Source organism: Cercospora kikuchii (assembly GCF_019650295.1).
Source record: "Cercospora kikuchii DNA, contig_00006, whole genome shotgun sequence".
NCBI classification, from domain to species: domain Eukaryota; kingdom Fungi; phylum Ascomycota; class Dothideomycetes; order Mycosphaerellales; family Mycosphaerellaceae; genus Cercospora; species Cercospora kikuchii.
Window position 1 is genome coordinate 907,066 of NW_025408587.1, and position 13,943 is coordinate 921,008.

The 13,943-nt window shown below is 53.0% G+C and overlaps 5 protein-coding genes across 5 annotated transcripts; 2 read left to right on the plus strand and 3 right to left on the minus strand.

Annotated features, from left to right (window-relative positions):
• Window positions 1–4,327: 4,327 nt before the first annotated feature.
• CKM354_000927900 (histone deacetylase HDA1) lies at window positions 4,328–6,909 on the plus strand (the record flags this gene model as incomplete). The annotated part of the gene is made up of 3 exons (XM_044804692.1): window positions 4,328–5,919; window positions 5,978–6,089; window positions 6,148–6,909. The coding sequence occupies 3 exons, from the start codon at window positions 4,328–4,330 to the stop codon at window positions 6,907–6,909; spliced, it is 2,466 nt and encodes an 821-aa protein (XP_044660627.1).
• Window positions 6,910–7,343: 434 nt separating this feature from the next.
• CKM354_000928000 (uncharacterized protein) lies at window positions 7,344–8,219 on the minus strand (the record flags this gene model as incomplete). The annotated part of the gene is made up of 1 exon (XM_044804693.1): window positions 7,344–8,219. The coding sequence occupies one exon, from the start codon at window positions 8,217–8,219 to the stop codon at window positions 7,344–7,346; it is 876 nt and encodes a 291-aa protein (XP_044660628.1).
• Window positions 8,220–9,006: 787 nt separating this feature from the next.
• Window positions 9,007–9,413, plus strand: CKM354_000928100 (uncharacterized protein; the record flags this gene model as incomplete). Its single annotated transcript, XM_044804694.1, has 3 exons — window positions 9,007–9,087; window positions 9,149–9,181; window positions 9,315–9,413. The coding sequence occupies 3 exons, from the start codon at window positions 9,007–9,009 to the stop codon at window positions 9,411–9,413; spliced, it is 213 nt and encodes a 70-aa protein (XP_044660629.1).
• Window positions 9,414–9,704: 291 nt separating this feature from the next.
• On the minus strand, window positions 9,705–11,493 carry CKM354_000928200 (uncharacterized protein; the record flags this gene model as incomplete). The annotated part of the gene is made up of 3 exons (XM_044804695.1): window positions 9,705–11,363; window positions 11,416–11,432; window positions 11,484–11,493. 3 exons carry the CDS (start codon window positions 11,491–11,493, stop codon window positions 9,705–9,707), a joined length of 1,686 nt encoding a protein of 561 aa, XP_044660630.1.
• Window positions 11,494–13,223: 1,730 nt separating this feature from the next.
• CKM354_000928300 (uncharacterized protein) lies at window positions 13,224–13,591 on the minus strand (the record flags this gene model as incomplete). Its single annotated transcript, XM_044804696.1, has 2 exons — window positions 13,224–13,269; window positions 13,341–13,591. 2 exons carry the CDS (start codon window positions 13,589–13,591, stop codon window positions 13,224–13,226), a joined length of 297 nt encoding a protein of 98 aa, XP_044660631.1.
• Window positions 13,592–13,943: the final 352 nt, after the last annotated feature.

Here is a 13,943-nt window from a genome sequence, read left to right on the forward strand (position 1 = left end):
ATGATACCTACGGAAACGCGCGAAGGCAGACGGGTAATTGGAAGTATGCTCTGGATCCGGAAGGGGATAGAGAGTGAGCCAGTCCCGGTGCCCTCTCCCGATATTACCGCAGCGCTGCTGCATCTACCCGATCGGTCGGTGTTCATCGCATCGGTCTACGTGGTGCCAGCCAACCCGCAAGCACTCGCGGAGACGATACAGCTCCTGCGGCAAAGCGTGGACACTGCAAGGAGACGGGTAACGAGGGAAAGAATGGATATACTTCTAACTGGCGACTTCAACCAACATGACCAGCTATGGGGTGGGGACGACATCTCACCTGCCCGACAAGGAGAGGCAGACGGACTCGTGGACTTTATGAACGACTCTGCGCTACGCAGTCTCCTACCGAGGGGTACCAAGACGTGGCAGAATGGCAAGCACGAAAGCACCATCGATCTGGTGCTCGCCTCCGAGGAACTGGCCGCCGCGCTCGTCCGGTGTAGGATTTATGGGACAGAGCACGGATCGGACCACCACGCGATCGAGACCACCATTAATGTCGACATGCCAGAGCATATAGTCCAGCCACGACTGCTACTCAAGAATGCACCCTGGAAGGAGATTTGTGCGAAGATTACTAGTACACTCCAGCCATTGGCCGTAAACATATACGGGCATGTACTAGTGGATGTACAGACGCAGGCCGACCAACTCATGAGTGCGGTACTTGCAGCAGTCCACGCACTTACTCCTGTCGCGAAACCGTCGCCGTATGCTAAAAGGTGGTGGACACACGACCTTACTAAGCTTCGTCAGATCTATACCCGTTGGAGGAACAGGGCAAGGAGCTATCGCAGGGCGGGCACCTATAGCGAACAACTCGAGAAACAGACACGGATCGCTTCTAAGGAATACCATGATGCCGTCCGTCAGCAGCAGAGGAGGCATTGGGAAGAATTCTTGGACGACACTAACAACATCTGGCAGGCGGCGAAGTATATGAAGGCCGATACCAGCCTAGGCTCCTCCCAGATCCCGCCCCTTACGAGGAGGGATGGGTCGATTACAAGTGGTAAGGGAGAGCAGGCGACCGAGTTGCTATCAACATTCTTTCCACCCCTTCCGCCCGTGATCGAGGACGAAGGGCAGCGAAAGCAGAGGAGGCCAGTCCATATGCCTCCGCTCACTATGGACGAAGTTGAACGGAGCGTGTTCGCAGCGCAGTCGTGGAAAGCAGCAGGAGAGGATGGGCTGCCGGCGGTAGTGTGGAAACGGGTATGGCCGGCCGTAAAGGAGAGGGTTCTAACACTCTTTCGAACGTCGCTAAGGGAGGGTATACTGCCGGCCCAATGGAAGACAGCCAAAATCATTCCACTAAAGAAACCTAACAAGAGCGACTATACAGCTGCGAAGGCATGGCGACCTATTTCGTTGCTCGCTACGCTTGGCAAAGCGCTTGAAGCAGTAGTAGCTGAAAGGATATCACATGCGGTCGAAACCGCAGGCCTCCTACCAACAAACCACTTCGGAGCTCGGAAGAGACGATCGGCAGTACAGGCGATCCTCCTGTTGCAGGAACACATCTACAAGGCATGGCGTAACAGGAGGGTGCTCAGCCTGATCAGCTTCGACGTGAAAGGTGCATATAATGGAGTGTGTAAGGAAAGACTACTGCAGCGACTCCAAGCAAGGGGCATCCCCGCAACGCTAGTCAAATGGATCGATTCCTTCTGCTCGGACCGGTCGGCTACAATCGTAGTTAATGGCCAGGCATCGGAGCGACAAGCGCTACAGCAAGCAGGATTGCCGCAGGGGTCGCCACTATCACCAGTCCTGTTCCTCTTTTTTAATGCGGACCTCGTCCAGCGCAAGATCGATAGCAATGGCGGTGCTATAGCATTTGTCGACGACTACACAGCGTGGGTCACAGGCCCCTCTGCAGAGGCAAACCAAGGCAGGATCCAGGCGGTTGTCGACCAAGCGATAGAGTGGGAACAAAGAAGCGGTGCCACCTTTGAAGGCGACAAGACAGCCTTTATCCACTTTACGCGAATACCGTGCCGAAGTAGCGTCCGACCAGTTCTGGTCAAGGGACAAGAGGTGGAGCCGGTGACCAGCACAAAGATCCTAGGAGTGGTCGTGGACTCGGAACTTCGATTCCAACAGCATATCGCACGAGCGGCCACTGCAGGTCTTACTGCTGCAATGGCACTGAAACGACTGCGAGGGCTGTCACCATCTACCGCCCGCAGGCTGTTCGAAACAATGGTGGCGCCAGTAGTCGACTACGCATCGCCGGTGTGGATGTACAAGTGTAAAGGGCGACTTGCGGCTGCAGTAAATCGAGTACAAAGAATCGGAGCACAGGCAGTCACGGGCTGCTTCCGCACAGTAGCAAGAGAAGTGGCCGAAGCAGAGGCAAGCATGCGCACAGTCCAGCAACGACACGCAGCCAAAGCCGCGAGCACATGGGTCGATATCCTCTCGCTGCCTACGACCAATCCGCTGTCGAAACTCAGGGTTATACCGACCCGGAGGTTCCGCTCCCCGCTGCAACAGATGTCAACTACCTACAAGGTATCGACAAGAGGTATGGAGAGCATCGCGCCATACACAGTAGCACCGTGGCACCGGCGACTAGCAGCAGATGCGAAGGAAACGACAGAGGAAGCGGTGAACGCTGCCAAACAGAGCGCAGGTATCTGTGTCGCAACAAGCTCCTCGGCGAGGAACAACATTGTCGGCGCAGGAGTCGCAATACAAGACACCGAACGGGGAGAGCCCCCATCCACCGTCGTCTCGACTACAGTATCAGCAAGGACGGAGCACAACCCGTACACGGCGGCCTTGATAGCGTTGGCAGAAGGCCTTGCACAAATACCCCTATCTACCGTCTCGCGGAATATATATCTCTTCTCAGACAACCGAGCAGCACTACAGGCAGTATGCCGGCCTAGACAGCAGTCAGGACAGGAAACCATACAACAAATCTATAAGAGCGCGTGGGCCCTGCAGGGCCGCAATACTGTCCGGTTGGCGTGGTGTCCCACTCCAGAGTTTGAGCTTGGCCAAAAAGCAAAAGAGGCGGCGAAAGCTGCAACGGAGCCAGGTCAAATACCACAGTCGACCCGGCCAGCAGCTAGATCGACTGCTATTAGCCACTTGAAAGCAGAAACGAGGAAAAGACGGCAGCCGATCGAAGGCGTAGGAAAGCATATACGACGAATCGACACCGCGATACCTGGTCCACATACACGGATGGTATACGATCGCCTCGGAAGCAAACAAGCGAGCGTGTTGGCACAGCTCCGGACCGGAATGTCACGACTGAATGGTTACCTTCACCGGATAGGAGCTGCAGAATCAGACCTGTGCGCATGCACGCAAGCAACTGAAACCGTCGAGCATTTCTTATTCCGGTGCCGTCTGTGGGATGATCTCCGACTACAGATGCTACAACATACAGACACTACGAGGGGCAACCTCTCCTTTTTTCTCGGAGGAAAGGCAGCATCAGACAACGAGAAGTGGAAACCGGCAATAGACGCAGTCCTGGCGACGATCCAGTTCGCTATGGCTACAGGCCGTCTCGAGAGCTCATCGTACCAACCTTCCCCTAGCCAGGTGACGGCCAACCGAGACACATAGAGGACACAACGCCACCAACCTTACACCTACTACTACTAACCGTTTCCCCCAACGCACCCTCGTACTATTAACAAGACACGCTTCACTCGCTGAAGATGGGACAGTGAACACTTGGAGGAGCGACTTCAAGAGAGCTTGTGCACACTAACCTAGTACGAGTTTCCGGCAACATAGGACAGAAGGAGCAGGAGAACTGAGATAGGACAAACCGAATGGGCTATTTGGAGTTCAGGAAAATTTCCGGAAGCAATGTGATGACGTAATATCCGTAGTGTGCCCTTTAGGTGCTTAGCGCCGGGCGGAATAAACTCCATCCATCCATCCATGCATCACTTAAGCCACTCACTTCTACTACGCACCCAACGGCGACAAGTTGCAAACGCTTCTAGTTACGCACCTGTCTCTCGACTACTCAGTCAGACCAAGCTAGTGGCCTCATTTGTCTAACATAAGCCCGGAGCCTTGTATGCAAGCACTGAAGGTGTGTCGGACGGTCTGTGCTCCTGCTTCGCGTCGGTGTCGCGACTGCAGGCAGCGCACACTTTAGCTTCTCCGATCCCACGAAGCAGCCAGAATAAACCACAACATATTGACAAGTACTGATTTAGTCGCAGCGGTTCATCGTATTCGCTGCAGCAGGCGCTGCCTGGCCTCGGCATGAGTAGCTGACCTTCGTCTTCCTTTCTCTCCCTTCGACATGGAGGACGACCCGCAAGATGTGTTCATGTCAGATGGCGAAGTAATCCGCTCCACTGAGACGCATGGGTCATTACTTGCGCAAAGTGGCGGTGATTGCACTGGCAAGCAAGCCATTGGAAGTTTCCACGCCGATGAGCCATTACTGCGACCTCCACATGCCGACACTTTGCTGAAGGGCAAGGGAATACGCCGTGGATCTAATGCCTTCGACCATCAGCTCTTCGCTCGGAAGGATGGCCCTAAGCCGGCCAAGTTCGAACAGCTGCCATACGGCACGTTGCAGACTGGTCTGGTCTACGATGTACGGATGAGGTTTCACGTTGAGGCGGAGCCATCTGAGGATGACCTGCATCCTGAAGACCCGCGACGAATACATGCAATCTTCGAAGCCTTCGTTAATGCCGGACTTGCATGGCGAGATGGCGATTCAGGTCCTGCGAACGATTATTACATGGGCCGGATCGACGCGCGTATGGTTACGCGCGACGAAGTATGTCTCGTGCACACTAGAAACCACTGGAATTGGGTTCAATCGCTCAGTGTTATGAGCTCGGCAGACTTGAAGGACGAGCTTCAGCATCCACCGCATACGAACGACTCCATATACCTATCCAACAGCACACCATACTGCGCTGCACTCAGTGCTGGAGGTGCGATCGAGGCCTGCCGTGCTATCATACTTGGCAAGGTGAAGAACGTCTTTGCTGTCATCAGACCACCTGGGCATCACGCTGAGCGTGAAGATGCCAAGGGGTTCTGCTTCTATGACAATGTCAGTATTGCTACCAAGGCCTGTCAAAAGGAATTTGGAGATCAGTGTCGCAAGGTTCTCATCTTGGACTGGGACGTACATCACGGTAACGGAATCCAGCAAGCCAACTACGACGACCCAAATGTTCTCTATATCTCCCTACATGTGCACAAGAGAGGTAATTTCTATCCTGAGCACAGCTATCGAGATAATCGTGTAGCCTACGGTGACCACCTTCACTGCGGAGAAGGGGCTGGTCTGGGAAAGAATGTAAACATTCCATGGTCAAGGCAAGGCATGGGTGATGCAGACTACCTATACGCTTTTCAGCAGGTTGTTATGCCAATTGCTACCGAATTCAATCCCGACCTCGTTATTATCGCAGCCGGTTTCGATGCTGCGGAGGGCGATATGCTGGGTGGTTGCAAAGTCACACCAGCCGGATATGCGCATATGACACATATGCTCATGTCGTTAGCGGACGGCAAGATTGCTGTCTGTCTCGAAGGAGGCTACAATCTGGAATCTATCGCGAGATCTGCAACAGCCGTCGCACGTACTCTTATGGGAGAGCCGCCTGACAGACTCGAGAACACCGTAGCCACGATCTCCGGTATTGACGATGTCAAACTGGTAGCGCGGCAGCAGAGCAAGTTCTGGACGTGCCTCTACCCGAAGGACATCTCACATCGACTCAAAGGCCCACTGCGTGGCGAGCGCATGCACAACGTGGTCCGTGGATGGCAAGCGAAGACAATGTGGGACGAGTACGAAATGACGCCGCTGTTTGTGCACCGCGAGCAATTGGCGAAAGAGTTCGAGGACCAAGTCCTTGCCACGTAAGTTCGCTATACTGCGCCGATGCTAAGTTCATAGCAACTAACGGAGAAGCGATAGGCCGAACTACAGCACAGCACAGGCTTTGTTCCTTGTTCTGCACGACCCGCCCGAAGTTCTAGCTTCTCCAGACCCGAGAACGGGCAAGATCGAGCTTCACAATACATGGCTGGTGAGCAAGCCCGAAAACCTGAGCTGCAGTAGCAGACAGACAGCTGACGTGATCAAAGGCTGATATTGTAAAGACCTACGTCGACACCGCGTTCAAAGAAGGCCTCGCTGTGATTGATGTCAACTTGCCCAAATACGTAACTGACTACGACGAAGATTCGCAAGAGCATCAGCCCAACGAAAGCATTGACTACCGCATCAAGGAAGCGTCACAGTTGCTCAAATACCTATGGGACAACTATGTCGAGCTCAGCGAATGCACTCACGCATACCTTATGGGCACGAACACCGGCCATGGCGCGATTATCAATCTCCTCAAGAACAATCAAGAGATGGTCTTGACGAAGTACAACGATCGCGAAGAAGGAAACAAGCTGTTGAAGGTCATCTCCTTCGTCGAAGACGTCCCGCTTATGTCGTGTAAGTCTCTTGTCGGCGGAGACGAGGAACTGGCCCATTGGTATCACCGAAACTCCCTGGTTCTTGTCGGTAGCGAGCATGCGTATTTTGCTAGCGACTTTGCCCGCAAGCCTAAGCGGAGATTTGGCCAGGTCGTCAAGAGTGATTCCAATACGATCACCGAAATGTTGCTGCAACACAAGGATGCGGTGTTTGAGATTCTTCTTGAAGATGCCGAGGAGTGGAGAAGTGCTCAGCATGGGAATGGTACAGATGAGATGGACTCTGGGCCTTCACCGCTTGCGAGCCCGAGGAAGTTGCCTTCGGTGGCATTGTCTCCGACCAGTACTGCGGCGATGCCAGTTTTCGCGCGGCCGGTGATGGAAAACGGAAACGCAAGTCCGCGCCGACTGCCGCAATAGTATGCGGTCGTTCGTAGCATTGAAAGTGACGAATCAGATGGAATGGGCCGACGAGGCTTTTCATGGGAATGGCGAGAAGAGCGCGGATGAGATGAGATGCGAGTCACGGGCACGACGAGGAAGTATGGCTAAATGTCGACGACACGGTACGACATGCGATCGCCGCTGCCGCTAGTTGCTGTACTGTATACCCTTCAGAGGCTTGACGAAACAGCATTCACGCAACCAGAAAGCAATTGGTCGCAGCTGGTCCTGGTCATCATGCGCCAGAACGCCGTCGCTAATTTGAAAACTGATTTGCGAAATTCAAACTGATCATAATTCATTACTGCGTATAAAATTGTACATTGGATCTGCCAAAGATGATTTGTTTTACCTTTTACTACTTGATACCTGCTTCCTCCTCTTCGACCCTCATATCAATCCTCCAAACATTACTCGATATCGACCTTCTTGATCTCGACATACCCAGCATCAAGCTTGGGTACTTCAACTCTCAAAATGCCGTCCTCCAGCCTGGCCGTAATGCCATCGACATCAACCTGAGCAGGGTTCGCTCTGCTGCCCAGTCTCACTTTGCGTTCGAAGGCTCCGACCTTTCTCTCATCGAGAGCAAGAGTCTTCAGCAATTCCTCATCGCCAGGTCGATATACGACGCCGGCAATGCTGAGCTCGGATTTCTCAGTATCCCAGTTGACGCCGACGTCTTCTTTCTTCGCACCAGGAAGAGAGATGTGGACGACGAAGGCCTCGGTCGTGTCGAAAACGTCGACTTCTGGGGTGAAGTCTTCGGATTTGGTGTCTTTGGTGGCGTTGTTCTCGTTCTGAGCGCCGAATAGCTGCTCCTGGAATAGTTCTGCAATTTGACCGAAGGGACCGAAACCATCGTATGGATGGAAGTGACCTCTTCGACCGAAGCCCCATGGACCACCGCGACCACGGCCGCAGCGTCCGCCACGCGCTCCGGGGCCGCGGTGTTCGTGTCCGTGTTGCGGTCGGCCTTCGGTTTCGGAATCAGAGAATGGTGGTGGTGGACCTCGTGGTTCAGATCGGCCGGCCTCGCCTTCTTCGTTCTCAGCCTGTGGAGGTGGTGGTGGTGGGGGTCCGTGGTGATGGTGTGGAGGCGGGCCGTGTCGTCCACGGTGAGGAAGCTGTCCCCATGGGAAGCCCGCCCAGCCTTGAGCCCATGGATTGGGTTGTTCGTGCTCGTTGTCGGAAGAGTCCGCAGGGCGGTTGATCCCTTGCTGCTCAAGTCCGGCGACAAAGTCCCAGAAGGGACCGGTCTGGTTGTAGTAGCGTACTGAAGGCATGTTGATTGTGATGATGATGAAGAGAAGGTTGAAGAGAAGCAAATATCATAGTCTTATAGGAGACATCCACACATCAGGACCACCTACCCGAGAGGCGAGCTCACAGGCAGCCGGATAGCAACGCAGAGCATTCGTCAGCCACATAGATGTGAGTAATATTGGATCTGGAAGCGGAGAGAAAGGAGGAGAACGCCATAGTACGTGGGAGAACCATGTGGTTCAGCAGGTAAACAGCTGCCGCGTGTGCTTGATAGTAGCTTGTGACGTTGCTGATAGGCTGTGGTTGGTGTACGTAGACTTGCCTGCCTACCGGATGCAGCAGTGTGTAGCCACAGTGGCGAAAGTAGGAACGGATTTCGTGATCTTCTGTCTTGCTTCTCGGCCGAGCTCTTTGTCCGAGCGATTGGATGAATATTCAATCCTTGAAGTTCTTGGTGACTCACGATATATGGACGTGGATGTCGTTGTGAGCGCTGAAGCATAATCATCTCGTGCGAAGTGGAAGACGAAACCCGAGAAGTGACAGAGAGATGACCCTCAATCGTCGGCGTGGGACAGCCTGCTGAAGCCGAGAAAATCTGTCGTCTCATTGGCCACTTTTTTTCGATGCAGAAGCTCCGATTAGCCGCACGTGCAAGGATGTCGGCTCGACCAGTCTCGAGGATCTGAAGACAAACTCCCGCCAATAATTTCCCAACTCCATACACTGGCATAAGCAAGAAGACTCGTAGTCCCGTCAAATCTCCATACGACTCACCACATCATCCACCTCGAACGAGCAGTCGAAATGGGCAACGGAGCCAAGGCACAGCAAAAGCGTGAGCGCAACGCCAAAGACACCAGCAACAAGGGTTCGCAGTTGAAGAGCGTACGTACCATTTCCAGAACCACGACCGTGATGGTCTTGCTGATCTAGAATGTCTGTATAGAACGCTGCTGCCAAGACGATCAAGTGCAAAGTGGTAAGTGCTCGGGTCTCGAGAGACATCATATTTCCTACGTCCGCCAGCCGCAGCCCGCACCTTTTTCTGCCAGACTGAGGATAGACGTCCTCATTTGGTACATCCGATGACCATCTCCTTACACCTCTTACAGTGCTTCGCCGACTTCCAGAGCACCACGAAGCAACCCGCCCTCGCTGAACACGCCAGCAACAAGCACAACAAGAAGTACGAGGACTGCTTCGCAGCATGAGCGCAGTAGCACGAGGGAAAGATGAATTTGATAATAAAGGAGTAACATGGCGCTGAGGCATATACCCAAACGTGGGAGACACGGATAAAGCATGAATTAAAGGTAGCGTTCACGCGGGTTTGCAAGAGAGCGCTGTGCACTTCCAAGACCCCGCCGCACGTCGGTAGGGAGTGGAGATGTGCCATCTCGCGGGCACAAATATGCTCTCACTCCGCCTACTACTACGCGAGGCACCGGATTCTATGCAGGTGGACGGTTGGGGCTCCTTTCGAAGAGTGCACACTGCCCGCGCTACCACGCACTGAAATCGCCAAATCCGCCGCCCTTCTTCGCCTTCTTGGTCGGAGGTGCCATCTCGGTCTCGTCCCACTCTCCGACAACTTCATCCTCCTCTGCCGGTGCCGCTGCTTGCTTGAGGTATTTGCCCACACCAACGGCATTTCCACCATCTTCTACTTTACCATCCGCTCGTATGCGCTTGCCAGTCCAGGTGGTCTGCTCATCTGCCGCTCCACCTTCTTGTCTGAGTCTTTCCTTGCGTGCCTCGGCTGCTTCCTTTTCGTCTCGTTCTTTCAAGAAGTCCTCGAATGGGTCAATGAGGACGGCCAGGTCCTGGATGGTGCAGTCTTCGAGGGGTCGTTTGCCGTCGTCCACTTCGATGCTCTCCAGGCGATCCAGTACTTCTAGACCCTCGACCACTCTCCCAAATATCGTGTGCTTCAGGTTGAGGTGTGGTGCTTGTCGGTACAAGATGAAGAATTGGCTCGTATTCGTATCTTTTCCCTTGTTGGCCATTGAGAGCACTCCCCGCCCGTCATGCTTGAGTGGTCCTTCCAGCTCATCCGTGAAAGTCTTGCCCCAGCAGCTTTGCCCTCCTCGCCCTGTGCCAGACGGATCACCGCCTTGTATCATGAAGCGTTGGATGTTCCTATGGAATTTCACCCCATTGTAATACCCGCGTTTCGATAGTTGAATAAAGTTCCATACTGCTTTCGGTGCGTGTTCTGGGTAAAGTTCAATGTTCATAGCACCGTGATTCGTGGTCATTCGTACGTAGCCTTTCTGCTTGACGCGTTTCGGCTTGAGCATGTACTCTTCGTCGGACATGATCGCTCGCGAGGTATCGGTGGAAGGTGTCAAGCCAGTACTGGTGAAGGCAGCCGCCGCAGCACCGGTAGTATAACGAGCTGCGTTATGAGGTACTGGCTTCGCCGTCCGCGAGGACTTTGCAACTTCTGCATGTGCCTTTCGTGCATTTGCAAGCGCTTGCGACTCTGCTGAACCAGTTGCTGCCTTTTCTCGTTCAGCCCTGGCCTTCGCAACTGCCTCTTTCGCCTTGAGTATCTTCGCCGCGCTTCCCAAATTCTGACCATTCACGCCAGCACTCCTCTCAGCTTCTTGCTCAGCGGTGAGCGTGCTCTGTCCTTCTTTCAAGTATTTGAAGTCGCTGAGATTTCGTGACTCCAGGTTCTGTGGATCTTGCAAGGTGATAATGTCGGCTCTCGTGAATTCCCCGTCGCTGACCAGATCTCGCCAATTTTTCGCTTTGATGTTGAGTCTCTGTACTGTGTCATAGCTGAACACATTGCCTGTGCTCTTGATTGCGATTAGGTGGGTGTTATCGGTTATGACCTTGAACGTAACAGGATCGACATATTCGCCCTCCTCATTCTTCGCAAAGTTCAACTTGATCAGATCCGAGCTCTTCAACGGCTGTCCATTCACCGGGTTCGTTCCATGCTTTTTGATCCAGGGTAAGATGTTCGTCAGGTCGAAGATCGTGCCATCTGCGGTGCATACAGGATGTTCGAAGGGCTGTAATGATACCGCGCAGAAGTTGAAGGGCAGTCGCTTGAAGCTGGCGCCTGCTCCAGAGTTTGCAGACCTTCGTGCGTTTGCGCCAGCGCTCGCGCCAAAGGCGTCTTCACTCGACCATTCGGAGTGGGTGATCTGTGAACAGGTTAGTGAGGCTTTGAAGTTGGTGTTGCGCATTGAAACATACGTACAGCTTATCAGTCCCTTATATCTGTCAGTATCATTACTATGAGTATGAAGGTCAAGACGGCTTACCTTTGCCCATTTTGATTCGTGCGACAAGGTAGATGCGCGTGGTGAAGCTATCGCAAAGAGAAATGTTGAAAGTGACGACTGGGTCGGAACTTTGAACGCGAACGCCGATGCTACATATCTCCTCTTCTTTCCCGCGTTTCTCCTCCTCTGCTCTGTCTCCGCGATCACTCTTTTACGACTGAAACCAATCGTCGTCAGCCAGCGAGGCTGTCAACCTGGAGAGTACATATCGAAAGAAGCAAATCAATGTCTCGCTCCGGACGGCAATTGCAAGGATCATGCGACGCGATATTGGATTGTTCAACAACGCGCACCAACCGAGACCTGATTTGAGCGTTGATTGTCACACAGAAGCCAAACCGGCCCTTCGAGCCTCAATTTTCGTAGATTACACATTACATTCGATACCGACTCCTTCAGCACCTCCCCACCGCTACCCGATTAAGTACGGAAGCGGTTCTGAACCTCTCCTCAGACTGTCTGACCCAGCGTCTTGATGTACAGGAGCTTGGTAAAGCATGATGAAAACATGAAGTAAGCATCGATGTAGGATGGGCCGTCAAGAGGGATCCCAATTGGTTCTTATGGCAGCATCGCCATGAGCCGATGGAAATACCAATGCCGTTGGCGTTCTGTGCGTCTCTACAGGCGAACAGGACCTCGTAGCGACAATGACCAGACGATGAATGCGCGGCCTTCGAAGGGACCCCAATCGATGAAAATCGTACGACAGCCCACAGACAGCAAAGAATCTGGGTATGACAGCTCTGGACTGTCGAGCCGGAAGCTGCGAATGATCGGATTTGTGGTTCCGCCCATAAACCTGAGCCAGGATGTATTGTTGTGCAGACCATGGCGTGAGAGTGTCGGAGTTCCACGCCGAGACGATAAATAGAACGTCTGTGACTTCAGAATCGACTAGGGCCTTTCACAACCAAGAAGTTGATCGAAGTTCAGGTCCAGAAAGTCAGAGACGGCTTTGCTGCCTCAGCTTCTTCGCCCATGATTTCGAGCCCGGCTATTCGAAAAGATATCGCGTTCTGGTTGTCCTGGACGCTTCAAAGCTCACATCGTCTAGCAAGCAACGTCAGTGAAACTCCGTAATTGTAAAGTCTCGCACACGCACCTGTTGCAGCAGATGTGAATGCATCTGATGGCCAGCAGCCTTTCCTTCCGAAGCCATCTTCTCGCGGTGCTGTTCAGCATCATACAATGTGTTCATGACGACCGACCACACAATGACGGCGATCGACGCGGCAATCGTGAGCATGTCTCCGTTCTCCATTTTTTCTTCCGAGCGGATGGCGTACAGTAAGAATAGAAGGAAGTGAACGCAAGAATTCTCAGGATGCAGAAATGTAAGACAGAGACGAGATTGCAAGCATAAAAACCACGTTCGTACGATTACAAGAGTCCTGTAATATGAGTTTCGTGATTCGTCGGTTGGCGTTCAGAATCGCATGATCCTCGAGTTTAGGTTTGCTGGGGTCGCTCTGGAGGGCGGCAAAAGTGGGCCGATGGAATCGAACCACGATGATGCACATGTGAATGCCAAGAAATGCGTTTCGGCCTGATTGCATTGGCTGAATCCTAACACAACTTCCCGCACACATCGCAGGCATTCACGTTGGTTGCGGCATTGAGTGTCAGGCATCGTGCCAGCTAGATGTGCACACGATACTGTACATTGTCATGTTGGCAGTCGCTGCCCGCTCTATTCGCGACGAGTCTGACTCTGGCTCAGAAGCCGACGGGGTCTCCGTGGACTGTATATTCATCATCATCACTGCGGAAAGAGAACATCAGCAGATGACAACCACAGCCTGAAACACTTGTGCAACGCATACATGGACTCACCACAAGAACACACCTCGTGCCCTCATGACATTCAATAATCGGCGCAAAACTGGCTCTCTCGAATCCGTCGGGCTGACCGCCTGCGAAGCCCACAGGAAAATAGCTTCCAAGTCCTCAATCATACCACTATACTCGCCCTCCATGGAATGTTTCCAATGCCTGTCAACGTTCAACGTAAATCTTCCGAGATCAAACTCTCCTAGCCAGCGACCCGAGTGCAAGATGAAACCATGTATCACCACAATTCTCATGTTCTGATGTAGCGCTTGATATGAAAGAGTCCTGTTGAGGAACAATTCGACTTCACAGTCGCCATCTTCGTTGAATCCTTGTAGATGAAATCTGCAGCGGCGATAGAACAGTGGGAGAAGCTCACTTCGGATTTGACGGTTCGCTAGACTTAGCAAAGGTTGCCAGTATCTTCGGGATTTATAAACGAAGTGGTATTGCTCGAGTTTGACCAGTGTAGGTACTGTTTGAAGGTAGCGTTCCCAGATCAAAAGACGTAGCTCTTTTGGGAGATCCAGGAGGTGGCATTTGCCTGTTGGTTCGCTGACAATGCTTGATGGAATCGAATCGCGGCCATCGGGTATTACAGACAAA